This window comes from Pecten maximus, chromosome 10 (genome assembly GCF_902652985.1).
Source record: "Pecten maximus chromosome 10, xPecMax1.1, whole genome shotgun sequence".
Taxonomy (NCBI): domain Eukaryota; kingdom Metazoa; phylum Mollusca; class Bivalvia; order Pectinida; family Pectinidae; genus Pecten; species Pecten maximus.
The window spans coordinates 10,411,003-10,429,198 of NC_047024.1; the positions used below are offsets into that span (position 1 = coordinate 10,411,003).

Below are 18,196 nucleotides of genomic sequence, written 5' to 3' on the forward strand. Positions count from 1 at the left end.
CATTATTAATATAAGCAATGTTTACACTGACAATATATCATCAAATGTCATTAAAATGTATTACATCTGAAAATTGAAGAAATAAAGTATTTAAGCAAGTACATTTTTGATAAACTTAGCCTGATAACTCTCTGGCTGATCTTCACAAAGTTTTCTTCATTTAACAAGGGAGATAACTCAATTACCACTTTCGCCAAATAGGCGTCAGGTTACACAACACCAATATAGCATGTGCCATTTCATACTTCCCTTAAATCAACATGAGTTCAGATGAAACACTTGTTAACTGATTCAGACAAGATTGTCGCGCTGTAAACAATGATTTTAACCAATGAATTATTACCTGTTGTTATTGTTCAGTTGCTATGAATACATTGCGGGTTACAAATAAATAAAATATTATATGATAATACTGACATAAGGCTTTGAAATAGTTTTCCTCTTTCCGAAATTCTTACTTTAGCAAGCTGAAATTCCGGAACAGCCGAAATTCCTGAAGAAATTAGGTATTTCTTTTGTGATTACTACAAACACTTTTATAAAATACTTTGAGCACAAGTTGTTTTTACATATAATAAAGAAATATAAGTTCCCACATAAATGATAATAATAGCATTTTAACTTGATATTGTTTGAATGAAATTACCTCCATTTGAGAACCTTAACAAAACAAATCCATACTTACCTATGGGTTCTGAATGAAATCTGTTTGTATTTACTATTGTATGAACGGCATTCATGTCGGGATTCTGATGACGAGCTGTATACACAGATTTCCAACGTGTTGCTTTTCCAGTTAAAATCATAAACAGTCACAGTCGACCGCACGGCATATTATACTCATACAATACATCCCCTTAATCGTGGTATGTTCCATTAACTGGGTCATGTAACTTAATATAACAATATGTCCGCGAGGTTCTAAACTATTTATATTTACTTCATTGTTCAACCATAGTAAGTAAGATTTGGTTTTCATGTCATTCTACTTTTTCGAAAAAAAAAAAAGAAAAAAAAAATCCGGATGTTTCACTTTTTCATTGTACAAAATGCCAGGGGTGTGTCATCTGCGTTTTAAGGAAATAAGTATTTTGATAACAATTTGGAAATATAACATTGTTTTAGAGGCAAGGATGGAGTGGTCTGTTAACACATGTTGATCAAACAGACTGTCCCAGGTAAGAGATTACCAATACTTGTTTTCATTCAATATTTCCACGTTTATATGTCGTTGTTGGCTGATAGGCAGCCTTATACAGTGCACATACGCTCATTACGCTCTGGATTACTTGTCTTATCAAGCTAAAGAGAAGTTCTCTCTAGACGAACGGCATGTTGCGGCTTGTATTACCAAGGTAACATACTCCCTGTCCTGGGCTGAACTCGTCCTTGAGTTTCCCGGGGTTTGAGCGATGCTAACACATGTAACGTTTAGGTACAGTGTATAATTCCTAAGCCCATATTTGGGCACCAATGTAATAGAAAACACGATTAATTTCCTTGTCTCACTAGGAATCCAACCCAGGACCTCTAGCTTGCGAGCCTTGCGTTCAACATATCGAGATAAAGAGGAGTTCTCTCTGCAGGCCTCTTTGGGATATTCATGTAATAGCTGGTGACTACCTCACTGAATATCTTAAGGGACTCCCGTCGCATATCATCTAGATAGACTAGGGTAAAGTGTCTTGCCCAAGGACACATACACAACGGCACAAACCTCGACGAGAAACACGAACTGACACCGGTAGAGAGCGTTGAACCACGTACCTCAGATCTTTACCTGGGGCTACTAGGCTATCGTTCTAATAGACTAAGCAATCGCGGCTCTGTTGGAGAGAATATGCGAGATAGATTCTACAAAACGATATATTTTTATCTGCAGAATCTTGCCCGAGAACATAAAGAAAAACAATAAACGATGCTGTGAATTTTAACTGGATACTAGGATTTTTTAAATGTAATAAGATATTTTTCACAAAGGTTACTGAAGCGACTTCAGTGCTGTGTCTAGCCAGCCATCATCGGGTGGATGACAACAAATACTTCAACCGGAAAGTTATATTCGTGAATGTAACTGTATATGTATTGATACGTGCGCATACATAAGTATCAGTCTATAATCCCCAGCTCCACCGTTATAAGTCACCGCTTGTGTTGGACAGGTGTAGTTATATGATGAGTGACGGAATCCCGTGTGATGCTGATTCCAGTGCGGAAGGAAGCCATGTTAAAACAAATCAAGGAATGTGGGCCAACAAAATGGAGTACATCATGTCACTGGCTGGTTATACCACGGGTAGTTCCGACTTTTGGAGATTTCCCTACCTGATCTGGAGACACGGAGGAGGTAACGATATCATATGATATATTCTAATGTCTATGTGTTCCTTACCGGTACAAGTGGTACGAACCTGATAAAGTAAGGCACTTAACACTAACGTGTATTATGTTGCACATATTAGGTACAATTTCGAAAGAAAAGGACTGTAGCGTTAAAACCTTTATGTCTAGGTTTTCCAAGTTAAAGGAGATGTTTTGTGATATGGGTACTTTAAGACTTAATAGCTGATATTGTCAGTATGCTTCATTACTATTTAACTTCATGACTGACTTTGGACAATTGTAATGTATGTCCAGCAGCATTTATATTTGACTGAATTATCGATTTATTATTTTTTGAAATGTGATACTGAATATGAATACTGTTAAACCAACAATACAAATACATTAATGTCAAGTTTTCATGTGAATTCAGAACACGTGTATAATGCTATTTTGATATCCAATGTTGGAAATTATGCAATTTCAACGTCCAGATTTTGGCATTTTTCATGCCTCTTTTAAACTTCCTTCGTCAACTCCTAGGTATAAACAATTTAGATCTTAGCATCACTCACGAGTCCTAGAAGGAAGACACATCTGTATGATACAGTTTACAACTTGATTTATGTTTGTCTTTCTGTTTCAATTTGTATTCAAAGGTTCTGAAGAATTGAGTGCCGTTTGTAATATTTTCAGAAAAAGACCATGGTGCAGATGATGTGATGTGTTATATTAGACCGGTAAATACAGTGATAGTACATTAAAGACATTAACTTATTTTATTTATATTAGTTAACTGATTAATATAATCTTTCCCTGCCTTGGGGTTGTTACATAGAAATCTCAATCTGAGCGGTATTCATGATTTCCTCGAGGGTTGATTTCTTAGTCACACTCCCTAGGTAGGGAATGATTATTTTTCCCACCACTTCAAATAACTGCTTATCAAATCGATGGTCAAGGTATGTTTGTAAACAAATGCCCATGGTCGGCGCATGGATATCCTCATTTGAAGAAGTACCTATCACAACCCCCTAAAATGCACCCCAATATCATTACACAAGAAAACATAGGTCTATGATTAATTTACAATATTTATTCAAAAAGACACTGAAATAAGGTCTCTGTGAAACTATTCTGATGTTAACAACAGTACATCTTGTCATTTCACAAAACTCTGTGTCTCATACACATATTTAACATTAACAAACAACGCGGGAACTATTAGTGACGTCACTCAAAAAGTACATCAATAAGTTCGGAAGGTTAGTGCGTGCAATTTGTCATACCCTAGGGGTTGACAGAGAAATAGTTCACATATAAAACTGGAGATAAACCGGTGAACTGCGGGATAATAACCTATCAATTCATTTTTAACAAATCGTATGAAGTTTCATGATGAAATAATACAAAACCTCACTCTAAGTATACATTAAAATTGTGTAACGCATTGTAATAAAACTTTGTTAAATAAAATCTTCGGCAGATAACAAGACCTTATGATTCTGACATCGTATTCATCCAGGCAGTAAGTAGTATTCCATGAACATTTCTTGTTCATTAAGATCTAATATTGAAATATTGCCAAATGTTATATCTTCCTAATCATATCTTTGTATAAATGTAATAATATTTTTAGTACACACTTTCTCATATAAAACAACACCCTTTACCCTATCCTGGTCAGGACACTATTTTGTAGCGGGAATGGGGTCCCGGTATGGTTCCTACTGCTCCGTGGATCCACTAATAACTTCGGATACACTGTTTTCCTCTGGAATATATTCATCGAATTTCAAATTAAAATGCCTTTATATTTGTGTCTAGTTCGGGGTTATGATAGGTGTGCCTCCAACTAAATTATGCAAATTTACTTGTATTTATAATCGTGTCTGCCATGTTTGCCTTTAAGGTCCATATAGTTTGTCTGGAAATGTGTTTGTGTCAAAATAAGTGCATGTCTATTAGTTCAATATGTAATGCTGTGGTTTTTTCCATCAATTTTTTTACGTGTGATATATATTTTCTAAGATTGCCGAAAGCAAGTAGCCACGTTCCTACAAGGTACTGTAAATACATCATTGCTCTATCTGAAATTAAAACATATCTATGATATCATCCATTGTTTGTATAGACCATTATATCTAATAATGGACTGTTATCAGTCCATTATTAGGACGAACTGTCCATTATTTCTAGTAATAATGGACTGTTTTTTGGACGGGTGGAAAAATAATGAAAACAACAAAATTGTACACTTCATCTTTATTAATCCATTGATGCTGTAATCCGACAGAATTTCGATATTGTATCATATGTACAAGCTGTATATATAATCCGACAGAATTTCGATATAGTATCATATGTACAAGCTGTATATATAATTCGACAGAATTTCGATAAAGTATCACAAACTGTATAATCCACCAGAATTTCGATATGGTGTCACATGAGCCATTTTCAATATTTCACATTGATTTTGATACCTGCAGATTCGATATTAATTTCCGTAATCCCTCTATTTTCACTTTCCTTTCTGGGAATTTTAACACCGTGTCTTGTTCTCAGTTTTAGTTGACTTGCCATTTTCCACCATTTGCTGTGGATCTTGAGCTTTCAAGGGAATTCGGAATCTAGTATCCATTCTCTCCATATCCATTAAGCACTGAACAAGGTTTTTATCATCAGCAGACGAAATGTCCGAAAGCAGACTGTTTTTGAGTTCAAAATTTGGGCGGTTATTTTCCTTCATGTCTAATACATCATTAAGGATAGTATCGGTATCAGAACCTTTACTTAATCGCTCCACGACAGTCGACTGAGTTATGAAAATTGTATCAGAATCAGACATGTTGTCTCTTCAGTGTTCACCTCAGAAATGGCTATATGAGAATAACAGTCTGAATACTGATGTATAAAACGACATTGCATGAAATGCTCATGCAATTACTATATATAGCTTGTTACATTTCTTACCTTTACCTGTCCAAAAATATTCATGGTTGATTAAACACACATTGCTCATAGTATTACCTGTAGCAGTCCAATATCATTCAAGGTTGAATGAACATACTTCCCCATGCCTGCATACATGAACTATTTATCAGGCAAGCAAAGAACATTTCCATTCTTAAATAGAAGTATTGTTAGCTTTCAAATTACAAAATGTATATCAATGGTACGTACACTAAGTGCAACAGGGGGATATGTTTTAAGTAGGAGAAGGTCCTCAAGCTGTCTATTCTTTGAAATAATGGACTGGACTCGGCCTTCGGCCTCGTCCAGTCCATTATTTCAAAGAATAAACAGCTTTCGGACATTCTCCTTTACATAAATCTGGAGGATATGACAGAAAGTTAAATACAGGTTGCCTTGTAGGCATATTATCAGATGCCTAAGGTATTGCTAATGATGTGATTAAAATTATGTCAACCGAACGCAATGTTTGATGCTTAGTGCATAAGGTATTGACTTTCGGAGAAATGCTAATAAATCTCACCGAAACTGATAATCAGAACAGGTATTCTAGATTATGCCTAACATTTAATGTCAGTTTCCAAAGAGAAAATGAAATCATTGTAGCATTTTGTTTTATAATTTCCGCATTGTATATCTCAACCAAGATGGGCTTAAACCAAATAAACTATGTGTAATAACCTGTTACATCATCCAAACTAAGCTCACATTTAACGAAATATAACAAAGCTGAATACAACTCGAATATACTCTTTTGAAAACTCTTTGTGTAGAATAAATATAGATCCGGTTTGTATAAAATTCACATTTTAGTGAGAAACAGACATGGTATTATCGTTTTATACCTGTATGCGCACTAAACTGTCCGAGTTTTTTTATTAACCCTAAAATAGCTGTGACTTGGTGAATGTAAAACCCAGGTCGTTTCATATTACTTGCTTGTATTTGACACCATTTAAGGGGCCGCAGCATGACAGGCGAAACCATTTGACAATGTGGTGATCATGTCTAACTATTGATATACGACTTCATAAATAAACATTTATTATGAACAACGATGTATGGGTACAGATCGGTAGAGGATATACTAGGTAGGGATGTAAGATTACATTATAGAATGTGAAAAGGAACGTTCTAGTACGCTGGTCATATGAACTACCATTTGGTGAACTATAAATTGCTATTTAATTTGGTTGAATACTTTTTAGATATATCAAAGAAAAACCCGAGTTAGTAACCACTTTAATCTTTGACTTTTGGTGATCTGTATTGTGAGATTTGCGGCTAGCTAACGTACCACTTATGAAATTTTTACAAATGAAAAGTATAATAAATTCACAAAAATCCAGTTATTATTTTATATAAATTGTCGACCCTGTAGTATATATATATATGTATATACCAAGCCTATATTAAAAACGTATCATCCTAAATATCATATAAGGACCCTTTATACTGCAGCGATAGTTTGCCCATCGATACAAACCTTACACCCTTTCTTGTTTCCCATACGTTTGAACCATTGACAACACCAAGACGCTCAATTATGTGAAAGTTTTATATGCATATCGCAGTGCTATCCACTTTTATGCCCTTCTTACTATCTCCGATCTTTATATTGCTGTTGTATATTATTAACAGTTCCTCCGTGTCACGTTTCCTGTGATCGTATCTTTTACCTCTGTGATAGGTTTTGATGAGTTCAGATTGTTAGCCATTTGGGTGACTGCGATGTCGTAATACGCCACTAAATTATTTTTTTTTCAAAAATACGTGCACCATAGATTCGATGACAAATTGTGATGTTTAACCGATTTGCTATTTAATAGAACCACGAGCACATTCATGCCGCGTAAGGAATATCGCACAAGTATAGAGCGAAATTGTAGATGACAGTAAAAATAAGTTGTTTTCTGAAATTGTCTAATAATACACCTTCATTGTTAGAAAACAGTAAAACTTGGAGAAAAAAACAACGCGAGTCAAGAAAAAATTCTTAAACATTCAAAATGACATAAATGACTGTAAAAAGATGTTTGATATGTTGACCGGTATGTACTTTTCTTAGAATAATATGAACACATCACATGAAGATACTTAAGCAAACTGACTTTATATGGTATATATATATATCTATGTTCGATTATGGTCGATATCCGCGCTGCGTTTATATTTACGTTTTCAGAGCCTCCTTTAAGAATAATATCTAAATAAAATTCAAGTTATTGTTTAAAATCCTTACCTACAGCTCCGACATTTTTGTTGTGAAGAGTCTAATGTCGCGTGCAGACTGGTAAACAAATTAGTGCATGGAAATGATTAAAATGCAATCAGTGAGTTTTTTTTATTATGAATAAAATCATGTTATTAATTTTGTCTTATGTGGTTTATGGAATAAGTGATGACATTTTATTAAGTTTATGTTGTCTAATTGTCGCCATGCACAAATTTGGAACCAGGACATATTCACTCTACTTCGTCGAGCCACATTGATTGTGAAATTGAAAGTGTAGCCTGAATTAGCAAAGAAACATGACATGAGCAATTTATCTACTGCACGAAGACATGACGACTTCGACTTGGAGACAATACGATCAATTGATCAGGGACATATATGTTTGCCTAAACTGAAACTGAAAAACACTTTACATTTGCCTTAATTTTCTGTTGATCACTTAGTCGTATGGGAGGAAATACGATATTGAATGTCCCAACGATACTCTCTTATTATACCACAGAAGATTTGCATTTTATGTTTGGATGTAAACAGTGTGCCCCGTCTCGAGATATCGGTCATTCAAACATTGAATGGCTGTGTTGAGCTTAGCCAAAATATACCCATAAGTATGAAATGGTGTTACGATTTGGGCGTCAGTTGTACTCTCATCGCGTCGAATCAAACAGAACATTCAGAAATAAATGAGTATCTTGTTTTAGAGTTATATGCAAATTTGATAGTAGAACACAGTTATGTCATATGTATGTTAAGCTAGTTTCTCATGCGTTTCCAGTGTATGACAATGCGGTGCATTCATAGAAACTGTGATGTTGTTTGTAAATAAGATCAGCCTAGATTGTGTATTACGTGACATGACAATATATTTCCAGGGACGTTTATCCTGGCCTACGTCATCTGTGCCATTGTTATAGCCGTTCCTCTGTACTACCTGGAGATAGCCGTTTCCCAGTTCTCAGGACGAGGGATGTTTGATGTTTGGGACATCTCTCCTATTATGAAAGGTAAGGAATCCTGCCAATTATGATAATAATCGAATAAAAATACAAGAAAAAAAATAAAGATTAGCACGAATCCAAATACATACCATACAAAGCAAATATACATCTCACATCGCCCCAGATAAATCCACTGCTGCAAATATGTTATGCACAAATGATATAAGGAGTACGATATGGTCAGGAATTAATAGAGATATTTAAATGAAAAATGACGAGTGATTTTTACTCATCCGTCTGGGTTTTTTTCCCCAAAAATATACTCTGCTTTTTCATGCTAATTACCACACAGGGGAATATCTCTGTACTAAAAACGTACACGATTGTAGGTCTGATGATCAATAGGAACTATTTGAGTGTATCATATAACACTGATATAGTGAAACGGCACTATAGACATGATATGTACCTAATTAATACCGTCATAGTCGAAGAATCATACTCGACATTGTGGGTCTATGTGAATTTCTCTACTTATATCAATATATATGTTCAGAGATTGAAGCCCGTGTATTGCAATAGGTTGATTCGACAAATAAGAATATTATTGTTTTTAAAAGGTCATTTATTGAAGACTGATAAACTCTTAAAAGTTCACAATATATTATTGTTGAAAATCAAATAATGTTTGATGTGATGGAACAATTTTACTTAATATACTTTGTAGCAACAAAAATGGGTCACAAATTATGACACCGATGATGAGCATAAGATACATGCATATCACCAAACATTTGATCATGTGCCCCTTTACCAGCGGTCATCATGCTTCGCAATAAGATGGTGTTGGACTGGAATATTCAGTTTAGTTTTTGACAAAATACTCACTTGATAGTAGCGTTTTGTACAGAGATCATCGGGAATCAAGAGAAAACGCTAAAATTGCGTAGATCAATCCTTTCAAAATGGCGCCGTCTAGTTGACGTTCCGGTAACTTCACAAACAGACGACGTCATAATCATGTTACCGATTCCCGCGCTTATTAATCTGCTGAGCCTTTTTTCACTGCATATACGCTAATTTATTCACAGTCAGAGTTTACTAAGCTGAAGAAGGGAGATATGTAAATATTAATTTGTAAACCGTTTCGAGACGACTATATTGCTGTGTTGTAGCGGTATATTAAAACTTCAAATTATTTTCAATCGAATTGAAATATGAACAATACAAAGCTGACCTTACTTTTGAATGTTTGAGTTTAACCTTTAGAATATGTACCTTCATTGTGACCAGCATTATATATATATATATATATATATAAGTAAAATAAAAAAAAACAACTCTCCGTTAGCGCTTTCGTCGCGTCATGGCGACTCTTCAGAATGAATATATATATATTACACCACGTCATAATCTGTGTGATCTAGTTTTCTTTGATTACACAATGATATCATCTGGTTTTTTAATAACAGCACAGATTATCTTCCTTTTCCTGTGTAGACTACTGTAAAGAGATAAAATGCCTTTGCTTTGTCCGAGAGAATAGATTTATAACATGCCATGGCATCCGAGAAAAATAACGTTTGATGTCGCTGTGTATATACTATTTTATTTTCTAGGATTAGGAATAGGGATGTTTATCATTAACTTCGAATACCTCATGATATCACCAACCTTTCGATTATGGATTATGGAATATATCGGATACAGCTTCATGTCCCCGTTACCATGGAAACGATGTGACAACCCATGGAACACTCCTGCTTGTGTTGATAACTACATCACTCAATCAGTAATGAACACAACACTGAACATTACGGAAGTGTCGGCATATAATGTGTCACCACAGGTTCCCACACCACAGGTGCTAGCTGAAGAGGAGTTCTTCCTGTAAGTTGTTCTAACGGGAAACTATGATTCAATATCTTTCAAACATGTATGTTTATTAGTATTTCTCAATAACAAAAAATGGGAAAGTCTATGATCACCACTATATACTTTACATGTGCATACATATAATATCTAATTATTTTGGTTTCCAGTAAATTGGTATAACACTGCGTTAGTACGGAGCACACTGAAACGTTTGATGGAAGAATGAAAGAGTTTTGCAGCTATAGATGTGTCTACTTAGATAATGTAATTGATAGATATCGGTATTGTGTTTGCTTATAGACACAAGATACTACAGCTGTCAGGATCTGTATACGATTTACGAACACTACGCTGGGACCTGTGTATCTGTCTACTTGTCTTCTCCACTGCTTGTGCTACCTGTGTGGTTAAGAGTGTGGAATCCATAGGAAAGGTAAGGCCACAGTCAAAACGTATTTATTTATCTTCACCTACTTATTTACTATATTAACCATCATTTCGCTTTATCAAAAATGCAAAAGGACAACCACAAATAATAATTAAAACTAATGGTCGGCACGTTTGATAAAGTTATTGACAAAGTTATTGATAACGTTATTGTATGAAACAGACTTAGGAGTTTCGGTTTACTTATCTTGCAATTAAAAGCAATGAAACATAATATAATAGCGTACACTGCATACATGTAACATGTGTCTATATAAATAAGCATACTGGATAATACAGTCTATAATCAACTTCGGGCTTGTGCACTCATGTGTGCATTTCACCACCGAAACAGCTAAATCGATTATGGAAAAAACAACAACAAACACATACAATACAATTACTCTTCGTTGGAGAACATTACAATAAACATCGTCATTAACGTGTAATAATACAGGTGTGTTAAACAGTGATTTATATGTAGATACTAACAGACAATACTTCTACTTATTACATGCATTTTGTTCAATACATCATCATTTATCTGTCCTAGCCCATGAACGTTTTGACGCTCAATAACATCATCATATAGGGTTTGTTGTGTAAGTATATATTTTAGTAACAATCTGTCACTTTTCTTTTGTAGGCAATGTATGTGTTGACGTTTTTGCCTATTTTGCTGTTGATCATTATCTGGATACGTACACTAGTTGCGCCTGGATCCGTAGCGGGGATGCGTTATTTTCTTACTCCAGACATCACAAAATTGGGAGAAGTAGAGGTAAAGTATTAAGCTATGGAATCCCGTTAATGTTAATATTAAATCATTCGGTGTATTAACAATAAATTTAGAACAAGGACAGGATAGGAATCTTTGTTATTGTAACGGTTACGTGGTAAAAGCTGACAGTGCAAGTTAAAACAAGTTCAGTCGAGGTTTAAAAAAAATGAATATTCAGAAATCACTTCTGAGATACCTCCCTATGATGATAGTATGTCCCGGTCATCGTATCTAAGGCAATGCCGACTTAATTTATGTTCATCTCCGAGACTTATATGCAAACCCGTCCCACAAATCCCGCGAAATTGTCACACCTGCTTGCACTCGAACACAGAACGCCCACGCAAAAATACCCTGCAATAAGTATTATACAACACGTGACCTGGTCGATCACATGGATAACAAAGTACTTACCCAAGATTGTAATAGAGAAGTGAAGATAGTCAGTACATCTCACTTATCCTCAAAATTCCCCATTACACAAAATTTACACTAAAATGAGGAATGACAAATAATGTTTAGATTCAAAATAATTAATCCATTTCCACGTACGTGCATATCGTGGTTGCGCGCTCGATGAAGTGACTCAAAAACGTAGAATAACCACAGGGGCCAGTCCTAATTGAATGGCTTTGCATTCGCTTTAATTGTCTGTTTATTCACAATACATATCGGATAAGAATAGCAAACAATAACACTAATCAGACGAAATATGTTAGAGCTCATAATATATCGTTTTATATGCTCTTTGTAAGATGTCTCAGAAACGATTTCTGAATACTAAAACTTTTATACATAATTTTCTGATACCAATTTGACACTTACCAACATTTATTTTGCGCTTTCAGTTCCTCACAGTCTCTATATTTTTGTTAAATATCGGTTAGATTACGCTATTATATACTTCATACAAAAGTTCATTGCAGGCGATGTTATAATTGCAATATTCGATTTGAAAATAAAAAAAAATAGAAAAAAATATGTTTTTCCTAATATGGACAAATTAGTGATGCGTTATTTGATATTGACCTTCAAACTATACATTGCCTCAGTAGCATATTCATTCTCTAGAATTACGAATTGATGTTTATTGCTTTGAGAACACCAAACGAATATGGACATTTTACGATAATTCATGTACAAAAGAGTTTCCTCACAGCTTTAATTATTTTTTCTTCTTCCCTAATTCATTAATATGTTAAATAAATCTGTCAAAACGTCGTGTCCACACGTTTGGTATTTTCTTGAAATTTAGTTTGAATAACAGGTTTAGGTCTCCCTGATGCCGGCTATGTTGAATCGTTGGCATTTCATCTGTGTCTGGCAGTAAATCGGTAAGTAGATGTAGAATAGATACGAAGTCATTTTATTTTTAGCATTCCATTTTCTATCATATGAATTTTTGTTCAATTACACAAGTAATCATGTGGTCAATATGTATTTAGAGAAATAATGATTAAATTCTAGATAGGTTTCGAGGTATTGAATATTGGACACTTCTTTCTTTCCATTACGCATATACAGCAATTATATTCTCGAATGACATATAAATCCTTATTCATATAAAGAAATACCATGTGTTAAGATTTAGGTACCTGTGTTTGTTTATCACACAGAAGTTGTTTGTAATGTTTTGAACAATGTTTATCTGAAGTGTTTTGTCTTAACAGTTATGGGTCCAAGCTGGCTTTGCCGCTGCCTTCTCCCTTTGTACAGCCAATGGTGGAAATATGGAGATAGGGAGTCGGGCTTCATTCCGGACAAATGTATTTAGGTACAGTACTATTACATAAAATATGGAGATAGGGAGTCGGATTTCATTCCGAACATATGTATTTAGGTACAGTACTATTGTATAAAATAGATGATCACCAATCTAAAACAAGTAGGTAATATTTAATAGGAATCAATTAGCAGACTGGCTAATGAAATTCCCTTTTGTCAACTGCTCGTTGATATGCCTTGTGATTATGCTCCTACCAAGGCGGTTGTCATGTAGATAGCCTACCATTACCCAGATAGCTTACCATTACCTAGATTTTATAAAGATTTCTTATGAAGAATGTCGACGATACAGAGGTTCTCCTAAATGTTGATAGGTATCCATGTTAGAATATTTTTCATAGTTACCTTCCTTAGAATTATATATTTTGCTAAAATTTTAACTGTGTTAAAATCACGGTTTATCTTAATGTTGCTAATATTTTACCCTCGTTAGATTTGCGGTTTCTCTTTGTGATATTGATATTTTACCCTTGATAGATTGAGGGTTTATCGTTTAATGCAGATAGTCTACACTCGTTAGATTTACGATTTATCTATATTATATTGATTTTTACCCTCGATAGATTGAGAGTTTATCTTTTATTGTAGATAGTCTACCCTCGATAGATTGAGGGTTTATCGTGTAATGTATATAGTCTACCCCGTTAGATTTGTGATTCATCTATATCATATTGAATTTACCATCGTCATATCTATGGCTTATCTACATCGCTTTTATATTTAACCCTCGTTAGAATTTCACTCTTCTTAAAATTTACCAGTCGGCATTCAACTGTTTTTGTTCAGCGCCTCGGTCATTCCGTGTGTGATGGATGTTGTGGGGAGTATCTTCACCAGCATGGTAATATACTCTGTGATCGGGGTGATGGCGCACGAGAGTGGCATGGAGCTTGGACAGACGCTATTTGCTGGTATGTTAATTCATGCTGATGAATAGATTATAAATTCCAAAAAGTATCCATTAAAAAAATAAATGTTCTGCTGTATTTCCCCAGTTCAGGCCAAATATGTTTTGCAACATTATATATATTATGTGATTCTTGTTCCGTAAAACCCGAGACCTTTTGTTTGATAGGAAACTCAGCAGCTTTTGTAGCCTTCTCCAGGGCATTTTCGTTCTTTCCGTTGCCTAACCTATGGCTTGTGCTATTCTTTGTGGCGTTCTTGGTGGCGACATCGGACATTGTGGTACGTATCAATCAATTAAAATTGCATTATAATGGATGTATACTATTTATGTAACATGTAGTATCTTGCAGGACGTCGTTTAAAATCGATTCAAACAGGAAATCACTGATCAGTCGTAAAACTTATCCCGGCTCAAATTTATCATGTATGTAGTGAAATTGTTAACGTTTTGATTCAGTAAACGAGATTAAATTACTACAAAGCTACCGGTATAAAGTTTTTCACATACAAGAACTTTCATTAATTGATTAATATACCTTTCCATAGATATTTTACTACGAAATACTGAAAAGGTTCCTCGAACAATTTGTCCCGGGTCTTAAGACTAGACCAAAGACAGCATTTGTCGCCATGTTCGTCATCGGTTTTCTGATCGGTCTACCATTCTGCACACAGGTATGATGATATCATCCCGTAAGAAAGGGAATACTTATTTAATTATTTGTTGATTGCTAATAGCTTTGATGTATGTCATACTTTACATTAATAGATACCTTTACTCATAAAATAATACATTAAATTTCACAGCAAACTGTCAGTGGAACGGCTTTGAATTACATCCAATTATATTCCTGTTGTTTGTAACGAGCGGGTTGTCCCTCCACTTCTTTCGATGACTATTTAATCTCCATTGTTTTCTGTGAAATTTGACCTTATGATCAATTCCTGGTATGTTCCTTTAGATTGATATAGAAGTAGATTAACTGATATCCGTTTTTTTTAAATCTTTACTATGATCGGTAAATTGCTTTTGCCCAGACGCCATATAAAGTCATGAATATCACTACCTTACCTGATGACCACTCTTGTAAAGTACCTGTACAGAGTCATAGTACCTGTATATCAAGCCATACAATTTAAAAAGGATGAAAGAACAGGGAAAGCACAGTCCTGCCGATCGCCCAGACAGGAATCGAACCCTGGCCTTCTTCGGCATCATCTCCGGCTCTTCCTCATGTGCCTCCTGTTCCAACGAAACATGTTCCGCTAGTTGTGTGACTGAGACACATTAGCACTAACGCTATGTATTAACCACACCTACACACTTGTTTTATTGTAGATAAAAACGTAGTTTGATGGTTTAGTTTGTGAATGCAGCCAACTCGTTCATCTAATTCGGCCTTATACGCATGCTCCTGGATAATGGCAAAATAGTGGTGCTATATAGACGTACATGTTAACTTTATTTCATTTACAATACTTGTTGTGCAACCTATATCAACTTATACAAATCACTCTTGTTAGACATATTGATCATATTTATTTAACTCTTTTATTTCTATCGACACAGGCGGGAGCATATATGTACCAGATAATTGGTTGGTACACGGCATCGATGGGCGTGTTCATCATGGCCACTCTTGAGTGTGTGATTTTCATGTGGATTTACGGTACGTCGCAATAATAAGTTAATACAATCCATTGTACTTTATATTCGTATACAATGCATCATATTTCAATTATTTCATTAAAAATGCACTTGTAACGTCACAACTCATTAAAAGAATGGCCTTTAATAATATTTCAATTCCATTGTTGTTTTTCACCTAATTTATTACAAAACAAATTTCAGTCCCTGATCAGATTACCTAACTGCCATAATAATACGTACATGTATAGATAAGCACGGCTTGACATTCGGCCGGATATCTACCCAGAAAATACACGAGTACTTTTTCCTTTCTCTTGTTTTTAGATGCATTAGATTGCGACATAATTTCATTGGTTGGTTATAATGACAAGATATTCTCCTATGTCATGAATCAGTCCTACATTATTGGTATATTGCCATGACAAAAGAAAGTGTTTTCAATTCGTTTCCATTTAAGGAGGACAAATGCTTGACGAAAATATAAAGTTGATGAATGGAACTACGATGCCTCACATTATACGGTTTGCGGCCGCATTTATATGCCCTGTTATTTTCATGGTAAGTAATGAAGACATAACATTTATGTTAGAATTTTTATAATGATTTCATGTTTGTCAAATCATCCTAACAAAAACGTATCCTTATTAATGACGTGTTTAAAGCCTGTATCAACTATTGACAGGTGTTCCTGGTACTTGGTATCGTCCGATACAAACCCCCAGTGTTTGGTACTTACCACTATCCTAGTGTTGTTGAAGGGATTGGTATTGTAATCAGCCTACTACCTCTGATACCACTACTCTACTGGATAATGCTGAGTCTGTACAGAAACAGGGGAAATGGATTTTCGAAAAAGGTGCAAACTTCTTTTACAGCCGTAATTAATCAAATATTCCCCTTGCAATTACTGCTTTGAATATAATGTTGAATATTAATTTATTTTGATTTTCCCGTCTCTATTTTTAAATAAATTATAGATGACAGCATTTATTTTAAAATTTCATCAAATAACATATAAATAACGATGAAAAAATCTTATTCAATCACATCGAATCTGTAAATCTATAATTCCTCCAGGGCCTAATAAAGTTGTTCCAGCCGAGTGTTCTCTGGGGACCGCGTGATTTAGAGGTCGTCGATGAGTACCAGGAAGTAGCGGCCAGACCTAAGAGCTGGTCACAGACGGCTTACTATAACCTCACAGGTCGAGAAAGAAAGATAACTCGTCCAACAACCTGTGAACAGCCTTACGTCATGACAAAGATGATTTAGATTCACACGTAGTTACTGGAATATGTTTCGTGTCTCTGTAGTTATAGTTAGCATGCTATCATTAAAACAGCACCTGTATTCCTTGCATTCTTTTTGCGTTTCTTTTATTTAAAATCATCATTCTTGGGTACGGCATAAACAGAAAACATATATATGTTTTGAACATAAATATTTTATGAAGAAGGAAAAACGAGAAACCTTTCGAAATTGTATGATTAAGTGTTACGTAAACACAAGAAAATATCACATCACCACACGAGTAATACATACACAACGGCTTCAAAACACAAGGTCAAAATACGACATCACCACGCGAGTAATATATACACAACGGCTTCAAAACACAAGGAAAAAATACACATCTTAAAAGATTAGGACAAAAATCACGACGACTTGAAATTTCGACGACAAAATGCACAACACTTTCAAAACAAGGGCAAAATATGCCACGGCTTCAAAAGCAAGGATAAAAAACACCACGGCTTAAAAACGCAAGGATAAAACAACACCACGGCTTCAAAACGCAAGTACAAATATATAAAATAGCTTCAAAACACAAGGACAAACTATACCACGGCTTCAAAGCACAAAGACAAGATGTACCGCCGCAAAGACAAAAGAGAATATCATCACTGAAATGAAGCCGTAGTTTTTATTCAAAATCGAAAAAAAGAATTGATAAACAAAAATATGCATTTGCATAGCGAGCCTTAAAAAAGAAGAAAATAGTAAGATGTGTTCCTCACCGACAGCCGAAGCAAAACTAGCTCAAAACCGGGTTAAGTCGCAATCTCAAAATGAGAGCTAGGTTGGTGACCTTAGAACCATAAGGCATACCAGAGAATCATATCATACAAGGAAATGGACTATTCTGTAGTGTGACCATCAGGTCATAAAACTTATTCATGGGATCAATCCATCCGCATCTCCTGAAACCTTGTGTTGTTAGTTTTTTTCCGCCAGTCGTCGTCTTCTTCAAAAAATATTTCACAGCTGCAAAATACTAGAGTAAAATATACCATACT

General features: G+C 34.9%; 1 protein-coding gene across 1 annotated transcript; it reads left to right on the top strand.

Moving 5' to 3' along the window:
- Nucleotides 1-1,820: 1,820 nt before the first annotated feature.
- LOC117336078 (sodium- and chloride-dependent GABA transporter 3-like) lies at nucleotides 1,821-17,258 on the top strand. Its single transcript, XM_033896447.1, has 13 exons — nucleotides 1,821-2,347; nucleotides 8,407-8,538; nucleotides 10,092-10,362; nucleotides 10,648-10,780; nucleotides 11,420-11,554; nucleotides 13,225-13,328; nucleotides 14,126-14,250; nucleotides 14,415-14,527; nucleotides 14,795-14,923; nucleotides 15,819-15,918; nucleotides 16,357-16,457; nucleotides 16,582-16,755; nucleotides 16,977-17,258. The coding sequence occupies exons 1-13, from the start codon at nucleotides 2,173-2,175 to the stop codon at nucleotides 17,169-17,171; spliced, it is 1,887 nt and encodes a 628-aa protein (XP_033752338.1). The 5' UTR covers nucleotides 1,821-2,172; the 3' UTR covers nucleotides 17,172-17,258.
- The last annotated feature ends 938 nt before the right edge of the window (nucleotides 17,259-18,196 follow it).

Bases quoted from the DNA above. Each gene is read 5' to 3' on its own strand.
- LOC117336078 (XM_033896447.1), top strand. From the start codon at position 2,173: ATGATGAGTGACGGAATCCCGTGTGATGCTGATTCCAGTGCGGAAGGA. The intron at 8,539-10,091 runs GTAAGGAATCCT...TTTATTTTCTAG, and splicing joins CATCTCTCCTATTATGAAAG to GATTAGGAATAGGGATGTTT. The intron at 10,363-10,647 runs GTAAGTTGTTCT...GTTTGCTTATAG, and splicing joins GCTGAAGAGGAGTTCTTCCT to ACACAAGATACTACAGCTGT.